At 38.0% G+C, this 14,250-nt stretch overlaps 1 protein-coding gene across 2 annotated transcripts in view; it reads left to right on the plus strand.

The window, feature by feature from the left end:
- The first annotated feature begins 12,675 nt into the window (after positions 1 to 12,675).
- LOC148846412 (Alkaline-phosphatase-like family protein) overlaps positions 12,676 to 14,250 on the plus strand; it is a 76,105-nt gene continuing 74,530 nt past the window's right edge. Inside the window, exons 1-3 of one of the 2 annotated variants that reach the window (XM_088956359.1) lie at positions 12,676 to 13,198; positions 13,702 to 13,736; positions 13,972 to 14,093. In XM_088956359.1, the coding sequence (XP_088812485.1) occupies positions 12,879 to 13,198; positions 13,702 to 13,736; positions 13,972 to 14,093 (477 nt within the window). In that variant the 5' untranslated portion in view covers positions 12,676 to 12,878. Of the gene's footprint in view, positions 13,199 to 13,701; positions 13,737 to 13,940; positions 14,094 to 14,250 lie in introns of both variants that reach the window. The other variant, XM_088956360.1, reaches the window with a different exon arrangement.

Consider the following 14,250-nt stretch of genomic DNA (forward strand, 5'->3'; position numbering starts at 1 on the left):
AACAAGCGTAGCCTTGTACCTCTCAATAGTTCCATCAGCCCTGTATTTAATGGTGAAAACCCACTTGCATTGAACCGGATCCTTCTCTTCAAACAAATCCACCACCTCCCAAATACCATTTGCATGTAGAGCATCCATTTCGGTTTCCATAGCATCTTTCCATTCTAGAATCCCAAGAGCTTCTAAGACAGACCTAGGAATGGGGTTAGAAGCTACAAAAGAGAGATAGGCAAAGTATGAAGGAAAAAGTAGGTCATAAGAAAGGTGTTTGGAAATGCAGTGTGCAGTACATTTCCGCTTCCCTTTCCTAACAGCAATGGGGACATCAAGGTCTGGAAAAGATGATTCTAAAGCAGTTGAAGCAGTACCCGTTATCTTATCTGTGATTGGGAATGTATGAGCTTCATCTGTTGTAAGGGAAACCACTTGCTCATTCCTGGATCTATGTCTTTGATACAGTTTGGGATTATGGATAGGGCGAGGGGGTAAAGAAATAGGGCCCCCTGGACAAGAAGTATGGAGTGATTGATCCTCCTTTAACTCATTTGGTGATGATACAGGTTTGTCAAGAGGCTCAACTAAGAGAGGAAGAGGAAGAGCAAAAACTTGTGACAGACTCTCCCCCTGTGGACAAAGTCCATCCTGAGAGGAACTATAAAAAGGAGAAAGTTCATTAAATGTAACATCCATAGAGACATGTCGAGTGCCAGTCTTTGGATCAAAACAGCAATAACCCTTTTGGGTGGGGGAGTAACCAAGGAAGATACATTTGTGGGCTTTCGGTTCAAACTTGTGTCTTTGCACACTTGGAATGTGAACATAGCAGGTACAGCCAAACACACGAAGAGGAATTGGAAAGAGATCATTGTCTGGATGAAAATACTAAAGGGGGATTTAAACCCTAGAACCCTGGAAGGAATACGGTTTATGAGATAAGTATCAGTAAGTACAGCATCACCCCAAAATCTTGTGGGAGCATGTGAGACAAACAAAAGGCTCCTTGCAACTTCAACAATATGTCTATTTTTCCTCTCAGCAACTCCATTTTCTTCAGGGGTTCTAACAAAGGAGCTTTGATGAATAACCCCCATGTCCGAAAGATACAATGATAAACTCTTCTCAAAGTACTCTTTTGCATTGTCAAATCTGAAAACCTTAATTCTTGTACCAAGTTGAGTTAGAACAAGCTCATGAAATTGCCTCACAAGTCTTGGGATTTCATCTTGGGATTTCATTAAATATATCCAGGTGAATCTAGAAAAGTCATCAAGGAACAAGATAAAAAATCTGTAACCCCCCATAGAGGATAAATGGTATAGCCCCCACACATTAGAGTGCAAAATATGAAAAAGAAAAGATGATCTTTTATTGCAAACAGGGTAATTTTTTCTACAATGCTTTGACAACTGACAGGACTCACAATTGAGACTGGACACACTAACTTCCTTAAACAGTTTTGGAAACAAATGGCTTAAAGCAGAAAAAGGTAAATGACCCAATCGATAATGACTCAACATAATTTGACTAACAGACTCTGAAAAGGTAGAACCAAAAGCAACATTCTTGGGATGATCACAGCATTGGCCAGGGGTGTCGAGCAAATATATTCCATTCGCTTCATTGCCACTCCCAATCACCTTCTGAGACTTCAGGTCCTGAAACACACAGTGAGAAGGGAAAAAGGTTACACAACAATTCAATGATTTGGTCAAGCTACTTACAGATAACAAATTGATGTTTAATTTAGGCACATGAAGAGTGGAAGGTAAGAGTAAGGAGTCTGTAGCTTTGACAGTTCCCTTGCCGGAAATAGGGGCAAAAAAACCATCAGCTAAGGTGATTTTGTCACGGCCAAGAAATAAGTCATATGAAACAAATAAAGTGGAAAGGTTGGTCATGTGATCAGAAGCACTTGAGTCTATGATCCAAAGGGTTTTGTGTTTACCTGAGGTGGATGCATGGTTAATAGAAGCCCTTATACCTGAGTAATCAAAGGCAATGGTGGCTGAACTTCCAAAAGGGATGGATGATGAAGATGCACCTTCAAGCTAACTGATCATCTTTCAAACTTCTCATATTCAGCTTTCATGGCTGCCAACTGTGCACTGGTAGATTCAACCTCTGTATCTGTGCCTGTGGCTGAATGTGCACTTCCTGTCTTTCTACTATCATTCTTCTTCTGGAATCTGATAGGTACAAGATTGGGATGCAACTTCCAGCACTTGTCCTTTGAATGTTTCGGTTTCTTACAATATTCACACACCACCTCTTTCCTTCTTGAGCCACTGTGAGCTTCTGTAACCCCTTTGGGTTTAATTCCCATATTTGCAAAATAATCATTAATACCAACTCCTTGAACCTGCACTTGCCTTCTACTTTCTTCACTGCTGACCAGAGTATAGGCTTGTGACAATGAAACATCTTCCTTGGACAAGATGTTTTGCTTTGTAATATCATATTCAGAATTCAGCCCTATCAAGCACTCAAACACCCTATTCCGTTCAACCAATTTTCTGTATGTTTCAACATCCTTAGGGGTATCCCAAGTCACGGCCTCTATCAAATCAATCTCTTGCCATATAGATTTTAAGATTAAGAAATATGCTGCAAGTGACTTCTCCCCCTGTCTTAGATTTTTCACATCACTTCTCAGTTTGTAAGCTCTAACAAAATTCAACTTCTGGGAATAAGTCTCTGCAACACTATCCCAGATCTCTTTAGCCGAATTCATCCACAGATAATGTTGACTGATTTGTGGCTGCATTGAGTTCACAAGCCACCCAATCACAGTGTAGTTTTCTTGTACCCATTTCTCATAAGATGGATCATCCTCTGAAAGAGCTTTCTTGCTCCCAAAAATAAAACCCCATTTTCCCTTGCTACAAATATGGATTTTCACTGATTGTGACCAAGCTAAGTAATTGGTCCCATCAAACTTGACTGTAGTTACAGCTAGCATAGAATCAGTTGGGGTTCCCAATATCTGCCCATATTCAGCAGTATTCTTGTTTTCAAAGTTTGAGAAATCCATCATGCAAAGTTCGGTGATAATTCTTTTCTTTTTTGTTTCAGCCTCCAAAAGACACCCAGCAACCTCCAAACACAAGATATTTCTGATTCAAACAGTCGATGTCCCAAGAGGAAGGCAAAAGAAATTCAGTCATTGAGAGACCTTCTGTCGAACACTTAGTGTGCAATACTTGACAGCACACTGTTTACTGTTTCATCCCTCAAAGTATAGGGTACTGTTTACTGTTTCAGCATTCAAGAAGGGGCTGGAATGAAGATGAGACTAGTACCTCTTAGTTTTAACAGTCTCAGCAACTTCCCAACCCAATAATCAGCCGAATAGGACCTCCAAAAACAACCCAAAGATTTTGGGTAGGAGCAGTCCTGCAACAGTGGCGGAATGATGTAGTCTCAGTAGCAGTGATTCCAGGGGTATTTCGGCTACTTGACAGTCCAGAAAAGAGATAAAAACAACCCAGAAATCTCTGGATTAAGTCAGACCAGAGGATAGCCGAATAGTAGCACTGTTTTCAAGGAAACTTTAGCCCCTTTTAACAATCCAGAACAGTGAAAATTTAACCTAGAAACAACTGAGCAAAGACTTACAGTAAGATAGTCTCTGGTTTGTACAATAAACCAGGCCGAACACTTGTCCTCTAGGAAGACTTCGAAAAACCCTTTTCTCTGATTTTAAATCAGTCAAAGCAACTTGTTCTCTGATTCTTCCTGGCCACTGAACCCTTCTCTAAGTGTGTAGAAGCATGGGAACCCTCCAATGACCTCCAAGAATCAGGCGGATGACTGTAAACTCTCAGCCTTAGAACCTCCTCATGTAGTTGGCTGGACTAGAACCACATGAGGGACATGCCAAGCAGTGGCCTGCTCTGGTACCAAGTTGAAAAACAGTCCTAGAAGTGGGGACTGTGTTTGAAACAAAGGAGACTAGCAAGAGAGATTAGAGAAGAAGAGAGAGTTGCGGCAAGGAGAGTTAGAGGATGAGTGTTTCGAACATAACCTCCCTCTAACTCTCTAATACACTTTTATTAAGTTAATCTTTTAGTAATTACAAGAGAGGTCCTTAGTTGGACAAGAAATTACAAAAAAGGAATATAAAAGAGTATGGGCCCAGAATAAGGCCCATTATAGAGAAGAACATAGAGATAGCATACAGTAACAGCCTATGGGCCATTCGGCCCATCTTCTCTACATAAACATTTGTTTTTGGAAAAAAAGATATATTATATATAAAGGGTAAATTAAAATATAAATAATATTTTAAATATATTTTGATATATATAAAATTAATAATATTTAATATATATAATCGGGTCAAAGTAGGGCAAGGACTTAAATCTACTCTTAAATTGGGTTATAATAAAAGATTGTAGTACAAATTTTTCATAAGTTCTCCCAAACCCAACCAACTTGCTTAGGTGTCTAGGTCAGAGTCATTGGACTAAGCCCGACCAAACCAACCTGAGTTGTTTAGCTCAAACCAAATCCGAGTTGTGTTCAGGTAAGTTTACATTGGGCTTGGGTTGGTAAACTTGGCATTAACTTTGTTGTTAGAAAATTTTGTATTAACTTATTAGTATTGTTAAATGATTTATTAAGGGTCTATTTGGTTTGTAATTGAAATTGGAATTGAAATCGGAATCAAAATTATCTACTTCTCTTGCTTGTTTGGTTCAAATATGAATCAAAATTGGAGTTGGCTGGAATGGATTCTCATTCCTAAGGGAGTGGAGGCCAGGAGGAAGTGGCCATTTTGAGTTCTTGGCATACCCTCAAATCTGGAATGCTATTCCACAATGAATGGGAAAAGGATTCCAATTCTGCCCAACCCAACCAGTTGGTATCGAAATAGACCATTCTGCTTCCAATTCCAGACACCTACTCTTGTAAAGTGCAAACCAAACTGACCCTAATTATTAATTTACATTTTATCAGGGAAAATTTGTGATGTCGGTTGATTGGTTACTACTATTATGATGTTGGTTAATTGGTTGTAAGTTTTCTAATATCATGTCTCTGACATCATATTCAAACCCCTTTTATTATTTTTATCAAAATAATCAAACTTTATTAATTTACTTTTTATTAAGTTTAATAATTTTAAGTTATTTAAAATTAAAATTTTATTAATAATAATAATAATTGATTATTATATTTTTATTTTAATTAAGTTAACTCATTATTTAATATATTATTCTGCTATTAAGCTATTAGTAGACTTATTAATTTACCTAAATTAATTCAATTAGCTCTTTTGTTTTTTGAAAAGTCGACTTTTTTATAATAGTGAAAACTTAACATAGTTTAATAGTTTGAAAATCGTGGTGTCTCTCTGTCGGATTTTTTATTTTTTTCAAGAATTCGTTAGTCTTTTTAATTCCATAGAATAAAAGTGAATATTCTGTTTTATATTTGATTTTATAAAAAATAATGGAATTTATGGAAAGAAAGTGGCATCTCATTAATCATTATCCCTTTGTTTTTTATTTGCTTTGGATCACACTCTTTGTGTTAAACAACTCAACCCAATTAGGAAACTTTCGACTATGTTCTCAAAAATAAAATGGAAAGAAAGGAGGAGAGAAACCTATGAGCATAGCACTAGGGTAAGGAATGGTTGGGTATTTTAGTAAATATAAATATCAAGGGCATTTTAGTAATTTTAATGCATAAGTTGGGTAGGGTTGGGTTTAGACAAAACCCGTACCGTACAGGTTGTAAAATCCCAAAACCCATTTTTCAACCAAAAAACCCACTCCGTCCGGTGGGTACCTATTAGGTCGGGTGGAAATTACCATCCCTAGGCGCAAATGTGAACTAATCTATTGTGAGCTTAGATCTCCCTATTCCCATTATATAACTATAAAGTCCTATGGGTAGGATTAAGATTCCAACTGATCTATTCTTCCCTCTTCATTCTTCTTTTTTCCACCAACTTTGTTCCAAAAACTGATATGATTGGATGGTTGGTTGGTCAGTTGGTCCATTCAAACCACAAATAGCAACCAAATTTGGAAATGCAAGATTTTCAAAAATACTTGATAAAGAAAGGAAATGGATGAGTATTTGGAAAATGGGCATTGAGTTGTTCAAGCTTATTGCAAAAAGTAAAAATAAAATATGCCCATGTTTTTAGCATGATACAATTTGGGAAGTAATGAAAAAGCCTCATAACAAGATCCATTGCATTTGGGCCTCGCTCATGTCTTCATAAGTCACTTATCGAGTAAATGTACTTATCTATGCAAGTTTTTCCTATAAGACACTTACCTAGATAACTGCACTTATCATGTTATTTTATTTCCCAAGTAAAGTTATAAAATGATTGTTTTATTCAAAAAGGTTACATTATTGAAGTGACAATATTGCCTCAATCATGTATTAGCAATTTTTGGCACATGTGCATAAGTGATTTACCCAAATATCAAGAGGGTAGTACTTGCCTAGGTAAATGAATCACATGGGAAGCATTCCTTTCCCTGAGACCCACTAATGTTTATTTCTTTTCCATAGGGCCCACCAACATACCTGCCCTCACTTCCTGAAAAACGAATGAGGCCTTGGAGTCATTTTCATGTGGAAAACCTTGTACTAAATGTGAGATTTATCAAGTATCAATTACAGAGAAAAAGAAAGTGTTTTATATCTATAGAAGCTTGAACATAATCACCATTTAGTTGCATGTAAAATGAATGTGAATAATGATAGTTATATGTTATTGTTTTCAAAACAAATCATAATATTTGATATTATATGGTGCCATTGCTTTAAGGTAAAATGGTCATGGAAATAAAAAATTTCTAAATAGTACTTATTTTAGAATAATACCATTCCTATTCCATTTTTTCGAACAAAGTTTGGTCCTATTTAAGTATTTTAACTTAAATTATGGATATTCATTTAATCACAATGGATTGGGGATGGGTTGAACAGATTAGGCTTGACCTCAAGCTTAGTGTGGCTTAAGCCTTGAACCCAATTCTTAAGGTTGGGCCTAGATTGACCTTAAAACTATGCCACTTTGCCCAACTTGCACCTCTAACTCTGAATCATATTACTTCAAGTTTGGATATCTTGTATTCTAAGATTGTGTTTGGTTTGTGGGATGGGAAGGGAAAATATGAAATATTCTCGAAGATTCTTCCTATCCCATGTTTAGTTTGTGGGATGTCAAGACATGGGATAGTAAAAAGTGGGATTACATATCTCAATTTTTGGAATGTGGAATCCCACCATTTTTTTGTGGGAATGAGGGGAAAACTTGTTTAAGAGAAAAATGCCTTCCTTGTAGTGTTTTTAAGAGTTAATATATATTAGATCCACGAGTCATTGATAAACTAATAATTATTCAATAAGAAATGATAAAATAATGGGTAAAAGACTTAAACATACCCTAGATTTTGTTTTTTTTAAAATTGACTTGAACATACCCTAAGTTTTTAAAAAAGACTTAAAGGTACCTTGTGAAAACTTTTGTATATATCAATTTTATGTCTTACATTGTAGGAGGTTTTACATTATATATAAAGAAAATACAAAGGTAGATTGCTATACATAAGTGTACAGATATAACAAAGTTAGCAATTATGAGAGTTCACGATACTGATGGATAGTTACACATAGTGACGTGGCTGTGACTATCGTAATACTCCCCCTCAAGTTGGTAAGAAAATAGTGCGAACCAACTTGTAAGTCAGGCATTGGAAAGCATCTCTACCAAGAGGTTTTCTGAAAATATCGGCTAGCTATTGTGAAGAAGGTACATAGTAGGGAGAAATGAGTCTAGATTAGAGCTTTTCAAGAACAAAGTGGTAGTCTAGAGCAATGTGCTTGGTATATTCGTGAAACACTAGATTGTGAGCAATATGGAAGGTAGCTTGATTGTCACAATGGAGGTGAGCTAGTGGCAAACGAATATCAAGATCCTTCAGCAAATAATGAAGCCATTGAATTTCACAAGTGGTAGAAGCCATAGAGAGGTACTCCACTTTAGCAAAGGATTGAGTGAAGGGAATGGAGATCCATCATACGAATGGCCGAACCATGTAGGGTGGCTGGGCAAATTTTCAAAAATTTCTTTATCCTTTTCGAGAATCGTATTCCTAATTTTAGAAAATTTGCATTTTTCAAGGGTCGTTCTTGAAACAAACCGGACCAGATCTGGAACCAAAATAAAGGGAGGGCTATATTGGATACGGAATCTACAAATGTAGCACCCAAAGTAGGTGTTCATGCTCAAAGAATGTACTAAATCCTGCCTCTACTGAAGATGGCGTAACTTGAGATGAAGCAAGATCAACAATGTAGTCCTTCGGCAATAACTGTAATCCTTCAACAAGGATCAAGTAAGGAAGGTGAGCACAAATTCAGATCTGATTTTTCTTGCAAAAATCAGAATCAATATCCAATCTTGATCAATCCAAGAATGGAGATCGAACAGGGTATATGGTGGCAAGAGCAGAAGGAGAGGGAGAACTATAAGCAGTGTCTAACCTTTTAGCAGTTTGCCCTCCTCTATTTAAATAGATCTTAAAGAGTTAATTTCCTAATCTAATTAGGAAATTTCCTTATCCAATATCTACTTGGATCTGGACTCCTTAAGTGGATAATACTTATCCTCTTATCCTTATCTGTTGATCCAAACCCGTACTTAAACCCAAATTCGCCCATAATGATTAATCATATTAATTTTGGGCCCAAGGCCCATTAAGTAAGTGGGCTCACTTCCCTTTTTAATTGATGGTTACCTTGGCTCTCTTTGTATGGTGTGGGACTCCAACGTTGATCTTAACAAAAGCCATATGGGGTCAGCCTAACCTCTGTTATAAGGCCTGGCCGAATTCACTACTAAACACAGTGAACCGCTGAGCCCATCAGTATGGTCTCTTAGTAGGCCCAACATTTATATTAAATGGTCATTGGGTCCAACCACCTTATGAAGGCCCAAGTACTATGGTCTTAAGTGAGACTAGCCCATCAGGTATAAAAGCCCTAAATGGTCTTACACATAACCTCTCAGCCCATAATGATCAAACACTGTCTAACAAAAGAGGACATCTCCCTCGACTACAAGGTATAGTGTTGCACTCTTTGCTCGAGATGGATCTCGGGATTTAAAACATTTGCAAACCTTTTTCCTTAAAACATAATATACATATATCTCTATATAAATATATTTTGCAAAGCAAATCTCAAACAAGTTTGAAATCAACTGTTGGTAGTTTAGGTTTCCATTAGAGAGAGTGTTGTCCCCAATCATTCATTTTATTCGATAAAGGGGCTGATTTTGTCACTATGATTCCCACTCAAGTGAATTCTCAGACTGCCCCAACAAACCCAGGTTTTGACCCCCCGCTAAGGATCTCATTGATTGGTATATAAAATATAGCCCAATCCAATACCTAGTACAGTACCATAATCGAGTCTAGGGGTTAGGTGTAACTTTTTAGTTTTGCCCATCTGTCTCCAAGGTCTAGGCATAACTTGAAAATGGTATGATTCAAATTTTCAAGCAAACCCGCACTACATGTTCTTCGGGTCTAACCCTGGTAGCTAAGACAGACTGCCCCAACCGACTTGACAACACATTAGTGTCAGCCTTGGCAGGATAAACCTCCACAGGTCTATCTAATGGTTGTGAACATTTTAAACTAACACGAGTCTCATAAGTGTCCAGTTTAAGGGTAATTACACAAAAACACACTAGATATCACATGAATCAATTACGAACTTTTATTCATTTACAATAATTGTCAATTGTACATTAACCTGATTAGAGCTAAGGGCACACACTCTAACATCGAGCAATAGTGGTTTGGCTTTTGGACCACCAAGAAATGGGGTTGTCACCAAGTAGACAACAAAAGCCAACGATGGAATGATGCATGAGAGAGAAAGATCACAATCAAAGTCTTAAAAGGCATTAAGAGTGAGCTCACTATAGGAGGTAAGAAAAATTCCATGGTTGGGAGTGCTCTTGATGTAGCGAAGAACATGAAGTGCAGAATTCCAATGGGTTGTTTATGGACTACATATAAACTGATGTAGGTTGTTGACAACATACACAATGTTGGTTCGCGTGACTATAAGGTATTGGAGGCAACCAATGAGGCGACAATATGTATCGGGATCATCAATTAATTCAACTTCAGCGTCATCAAGCCACAAGTTCTGCTCCATAAGGAAAGCAGCAGGGCGACAATTAGTAAGGTCATAATCATGTAGGATGTCAAGAACATATTTGCTTTGAGATAAGAAGATGCCAAAGGGAGATCTAGTAACTTCAATGCCAATTAAATACTTGAGAGGGTCAAGATCTTTTAAGTGAAATTGTGTATGTAAGTAATGCTTGATAGCTTGTAGAGTAGCGTCATCATTTCCTCTAGGAATTATGTCGTCAATGTAGACTAAAATTGTAGTAAATGAGGAGCTACAAGAGCACGCAAATAGTGAATAATCAGACCAGGATTGAAAAAATCCATAAGAGAGTAATGCGGAGGAGAATTTGTCAAACCAATTATGGGAGGCTTGCTTCAAGCTGTAAAGAGATTTTAAGAGACGACAAACTTTGTGCTCCCCCTGTTTAGAAAACCCCGGTGGGATTTTCATGTAAACTTCATTATGGAGATCACCATGAAGAAAAACACTATTAACATCTAATTGGAAAAGGGACCAACCCTTAATGGCAACAATAGCAAGTAAACAATGGACAATAGTGAGCTTCACATCGGGAGCAAAGGTTTCAGTATAGTCTAAGCCTTTAGTTTGGGTAAAACCTTTGGCAACAAGGTGGGCCTTGTGCCGCTCAATGGAGCCATCTAATTTGTATTTGCCTTAAAGACCCATTTATAGCTTACAGCCTGTTTCCCTGGTGGGAGATCAGTGGTAATTCATATACCATTATCCTCTAAAGCCTATGTTTCTATATCCATGACATCCCACCAACATGAGTCTTTGACAACAACAGAGAAGGATGTAGGGTCGGAGGAGGTAGAAATGGAGAAGAAGAAGGCCTTATGGGATGGATTAATGTGATCGTAGGAAAGGTAATAGGTAATGGTATGAGACAAACCTAGAGACAGAGTGTTGATATGTGCTAGAATGTGAATGGAGCAGCAGCAATCATGTAGGTGAGTTGGTTGTTTGTGGACCTAGGTAGATTGACAAAGAGCAAGTGTGAGACTAAGGGGGTCTATAGTAGGTGTAAACGATGGTGGCTCAGGTTCGGAAATGGGTTCAGGGACCAGTTCAATCAAGGAAGCATGGGTAGATGTCGGTTCAGGTGGAGTGGGTCAAGTAATGTGTTTCGCCATTGGATCCAACATGGTATGTGGAGTTGGGGAGGGCAAGACAATAGAGGAATTGTTGGTGGTGGTAGGGGAGAGGAATAGGAAAGTATCTTCATGAAATGTAAGATCACGGCTAACAAAGGTGGGGTGGGATTGTAGGTCTTAGAGTTTATAACCACGTTGAGCATGGGGACAACCAATGAAGATACAGAAGCATAGCAAAGACAACCAAATACTCAAAAATGGTCGTAGGTGGGTGATCTGCCAAAGAGAACTTCATGGGATGATTTATGGTGAAGAAGGAATGTAGGTGTGTGGTTAATCAAGTGAGTGGCACCAAGAACACAATCACCCAAAATTGAAGTGGGTCCAGCCTGGAATTGGAGAGCGCGAGCCACATTGAGAATGTGTCTATGTTTGTGCTCAACGACACCATTTTGTTATGGAGTAGAAACACAACTAGATTGATGGAGCACACCATGAGAATGTGTCTATGTTTGTGCTCAACGACACCATTTTGTTGTGGCATAGAAACACAACTAGATTGATGGAGCACACCATGAGAATGTAGGAAAGATTGCATAGGTTTCAAGGAGTTCAAATCAGCCCCCACAACATCCCACAACACATCCCTGTCGTGTATTGGGAACATCTCTTAGTTCCCTGCAAGAGGGAAGGTTTCCCCCCCCCTTTTTTTAATATTGAGGGCATAAAAAACCAAAAAACGAATCGTAGGTAACCGGTTGCATCGGTTCGGTTTCGGTTTGGTTAAATTGAAAAACCAAACAGTTTGATTCGGTCCAGAAAATCACCCAACGATTCAGTCCCACAGTTTGCCGAACGGTGAGCACCCCTAGTCTAGTGTTGTTTTTTACGGTAGTGAAAGATAAAAGTGAAGATAGTTCACCTAAATATGAAAGGGCAAGAAAGACATGTTGCCTTCAAAGTGATTTAATAGATTCACTTAATGGAAGAATAGTAAAGTCTTTTTACTTTTTCCGTGTGTTTAAGTATTTAAACCCCATGCATTGGGCACATTTCTCGTACTTATAAGTTATTATTCATGAGAGATGTTCGTGATCCGTTCCTTTTGAATCCGGATCTCCTATCAATGAGAATTTTGCCTATATTTATCGCAGCCATACATGAAAAATATCTCATCATCTCCATAGTATTATGTTGGGGGAGATGTTCCCAAAGATAGTGTATCGTGGGATCCGGAGTCGTTCCTTTTTGCCAAACATGTAGCCCAAAAATCTCGGGTTAGACTCGTATTGGACCCACCCAAGTTGCATCTACCATCCTCACAGGTCAAGACTCATCACAGCTGAAGTTTCTCGTAGTAACTGCTGAGTGCTGGCTAGTGAACATTTTTCCTTTTTTTTTTTAATAGAAACCAAGACGGGCGCTAGTGTTAACATTTTTCTTATTATTATTGATGTTGACTTATTATTATTTGTATAATGTCTAATTGACCACTGTGAGTGTGAGGGTAATCGATGGTTAAAAACTTAAAATATTTGAAAGATCGATGTATTGGCCGTTTGGGTCCTCTCTGTGAAGGTAATGGCGGGATCGTCAAACGAAAAATGGAGACTGATATGGCCGTTCTTCTTGATTCTGATCCTTCACTGCGTTGCCATCTTGCTCTTCACTCGAGGGTTTCTCCTTACTCGAACAGAGCTCTCATCTTTTAGTCACTGCGCCGATATCTTCCAGTCTTCCTGTTTTCCTTCTCCACTTGAAGTTCCTTCAACATGTTCCTCTTCTCCTTCACCTCGAAATTTCTCCGAAACAGATCGAGTAAACAGACACGATCGTGGTGAATGTTGTTGGACCAAACCTGCTATCGACCGTCTCGTCATTATCGTTCTCGATGCGCTGAGGTAAGCTTTTGGTTCTTTGGCTCATTTTATTTGATGGTGATTCATTCCCCCTTTTCACTTTGAGATTTGTGAGGAAATCTGAGTTGGTTTCATATTTAATGCTGTGAAACAGAGACAATTGGGTTTCCTTAGGATCCTGTTTAATTTTTGACCGGTTAAAGGCGGTGATTTTCTTGTTGAATTCTCTGTAAAAAATCTCTTCTTGATTAATTTACTTGGTGGAACTCAAGCATAAAACATAAGGTCACAGAAGGAAGATAATACACCGTATCTGTTACTGTTGTATGAAAAGCATTCATTTCCATTAAATATCATCTTTTTTTCCTGAAGCTCTATTCCATTCTTGATGATTTGACGCGTACATCAGTTACATCAGTTTCTGGCCTATTTTACGAGATACCACTTAGCATCCTCTAACTGAGCATGGATTTTATTGTTGAAGGGACTGATTATCATCTTCGAAAAACTAACTTTTTTCCCCACAATTGTTGTTTGCCTTGCAGATTTGATTTTGTTGCACCCAGTATCTTCTTTGACGGTTAGCATTTCTTTATCTTTTTTCTTTACTATTGGAAGAGTGTAGTTACACTTTCTATACTTGGTAATGCGGTAATGGTAGGAAACTGCAGCAAGCATGACAGCATGAGACATATTTTTACTCTGTCTGCTATTTGGAATTTTGATTAGTGGATGGCATATCAAATGCATAGGCATAGCTGTTTACCTTAAGAACTTCTTATAGGATGGGGGATTACCCACAAATTTTATTCCAGAGAAGAAGCCATGGATGGACAAGTTAAAGGTGCTGCAGAAGCTAGCCTGTGATAAAGGATCATCAGCTCGGATTTTTAAGGCTCTTGCTGATCCACCTACAACCAGTTTGCAACGTCTGAAGGTGAAATTTCCGTTTATAATTTGAGATTGGGAATGTGATTTTAACAGGCCTAAAATACATTTTATCTAATTATGATTTTGATCATGAACCATTTCTTGCAGCTTCTTTCTTTTTAATCTTTTTTCTTGGTAAAATTTCAGATTGCCTGCTGGTTTGC

This window comes from Nelumbo lutea, chromosome 7, assembly GCF_056320005.1.
Source record: "Nelumbo lutea isolate HS-2025 chromosome 7, American lotus-T2T, whole genome shotgun sequence".
Lineage (NCBI taxonomy): Eukaryota > Viridiplantae > Streptophyta > Magnoliopsida > Proteales > Nelumbonaceae > Nelumbo > Nelumbo lutea.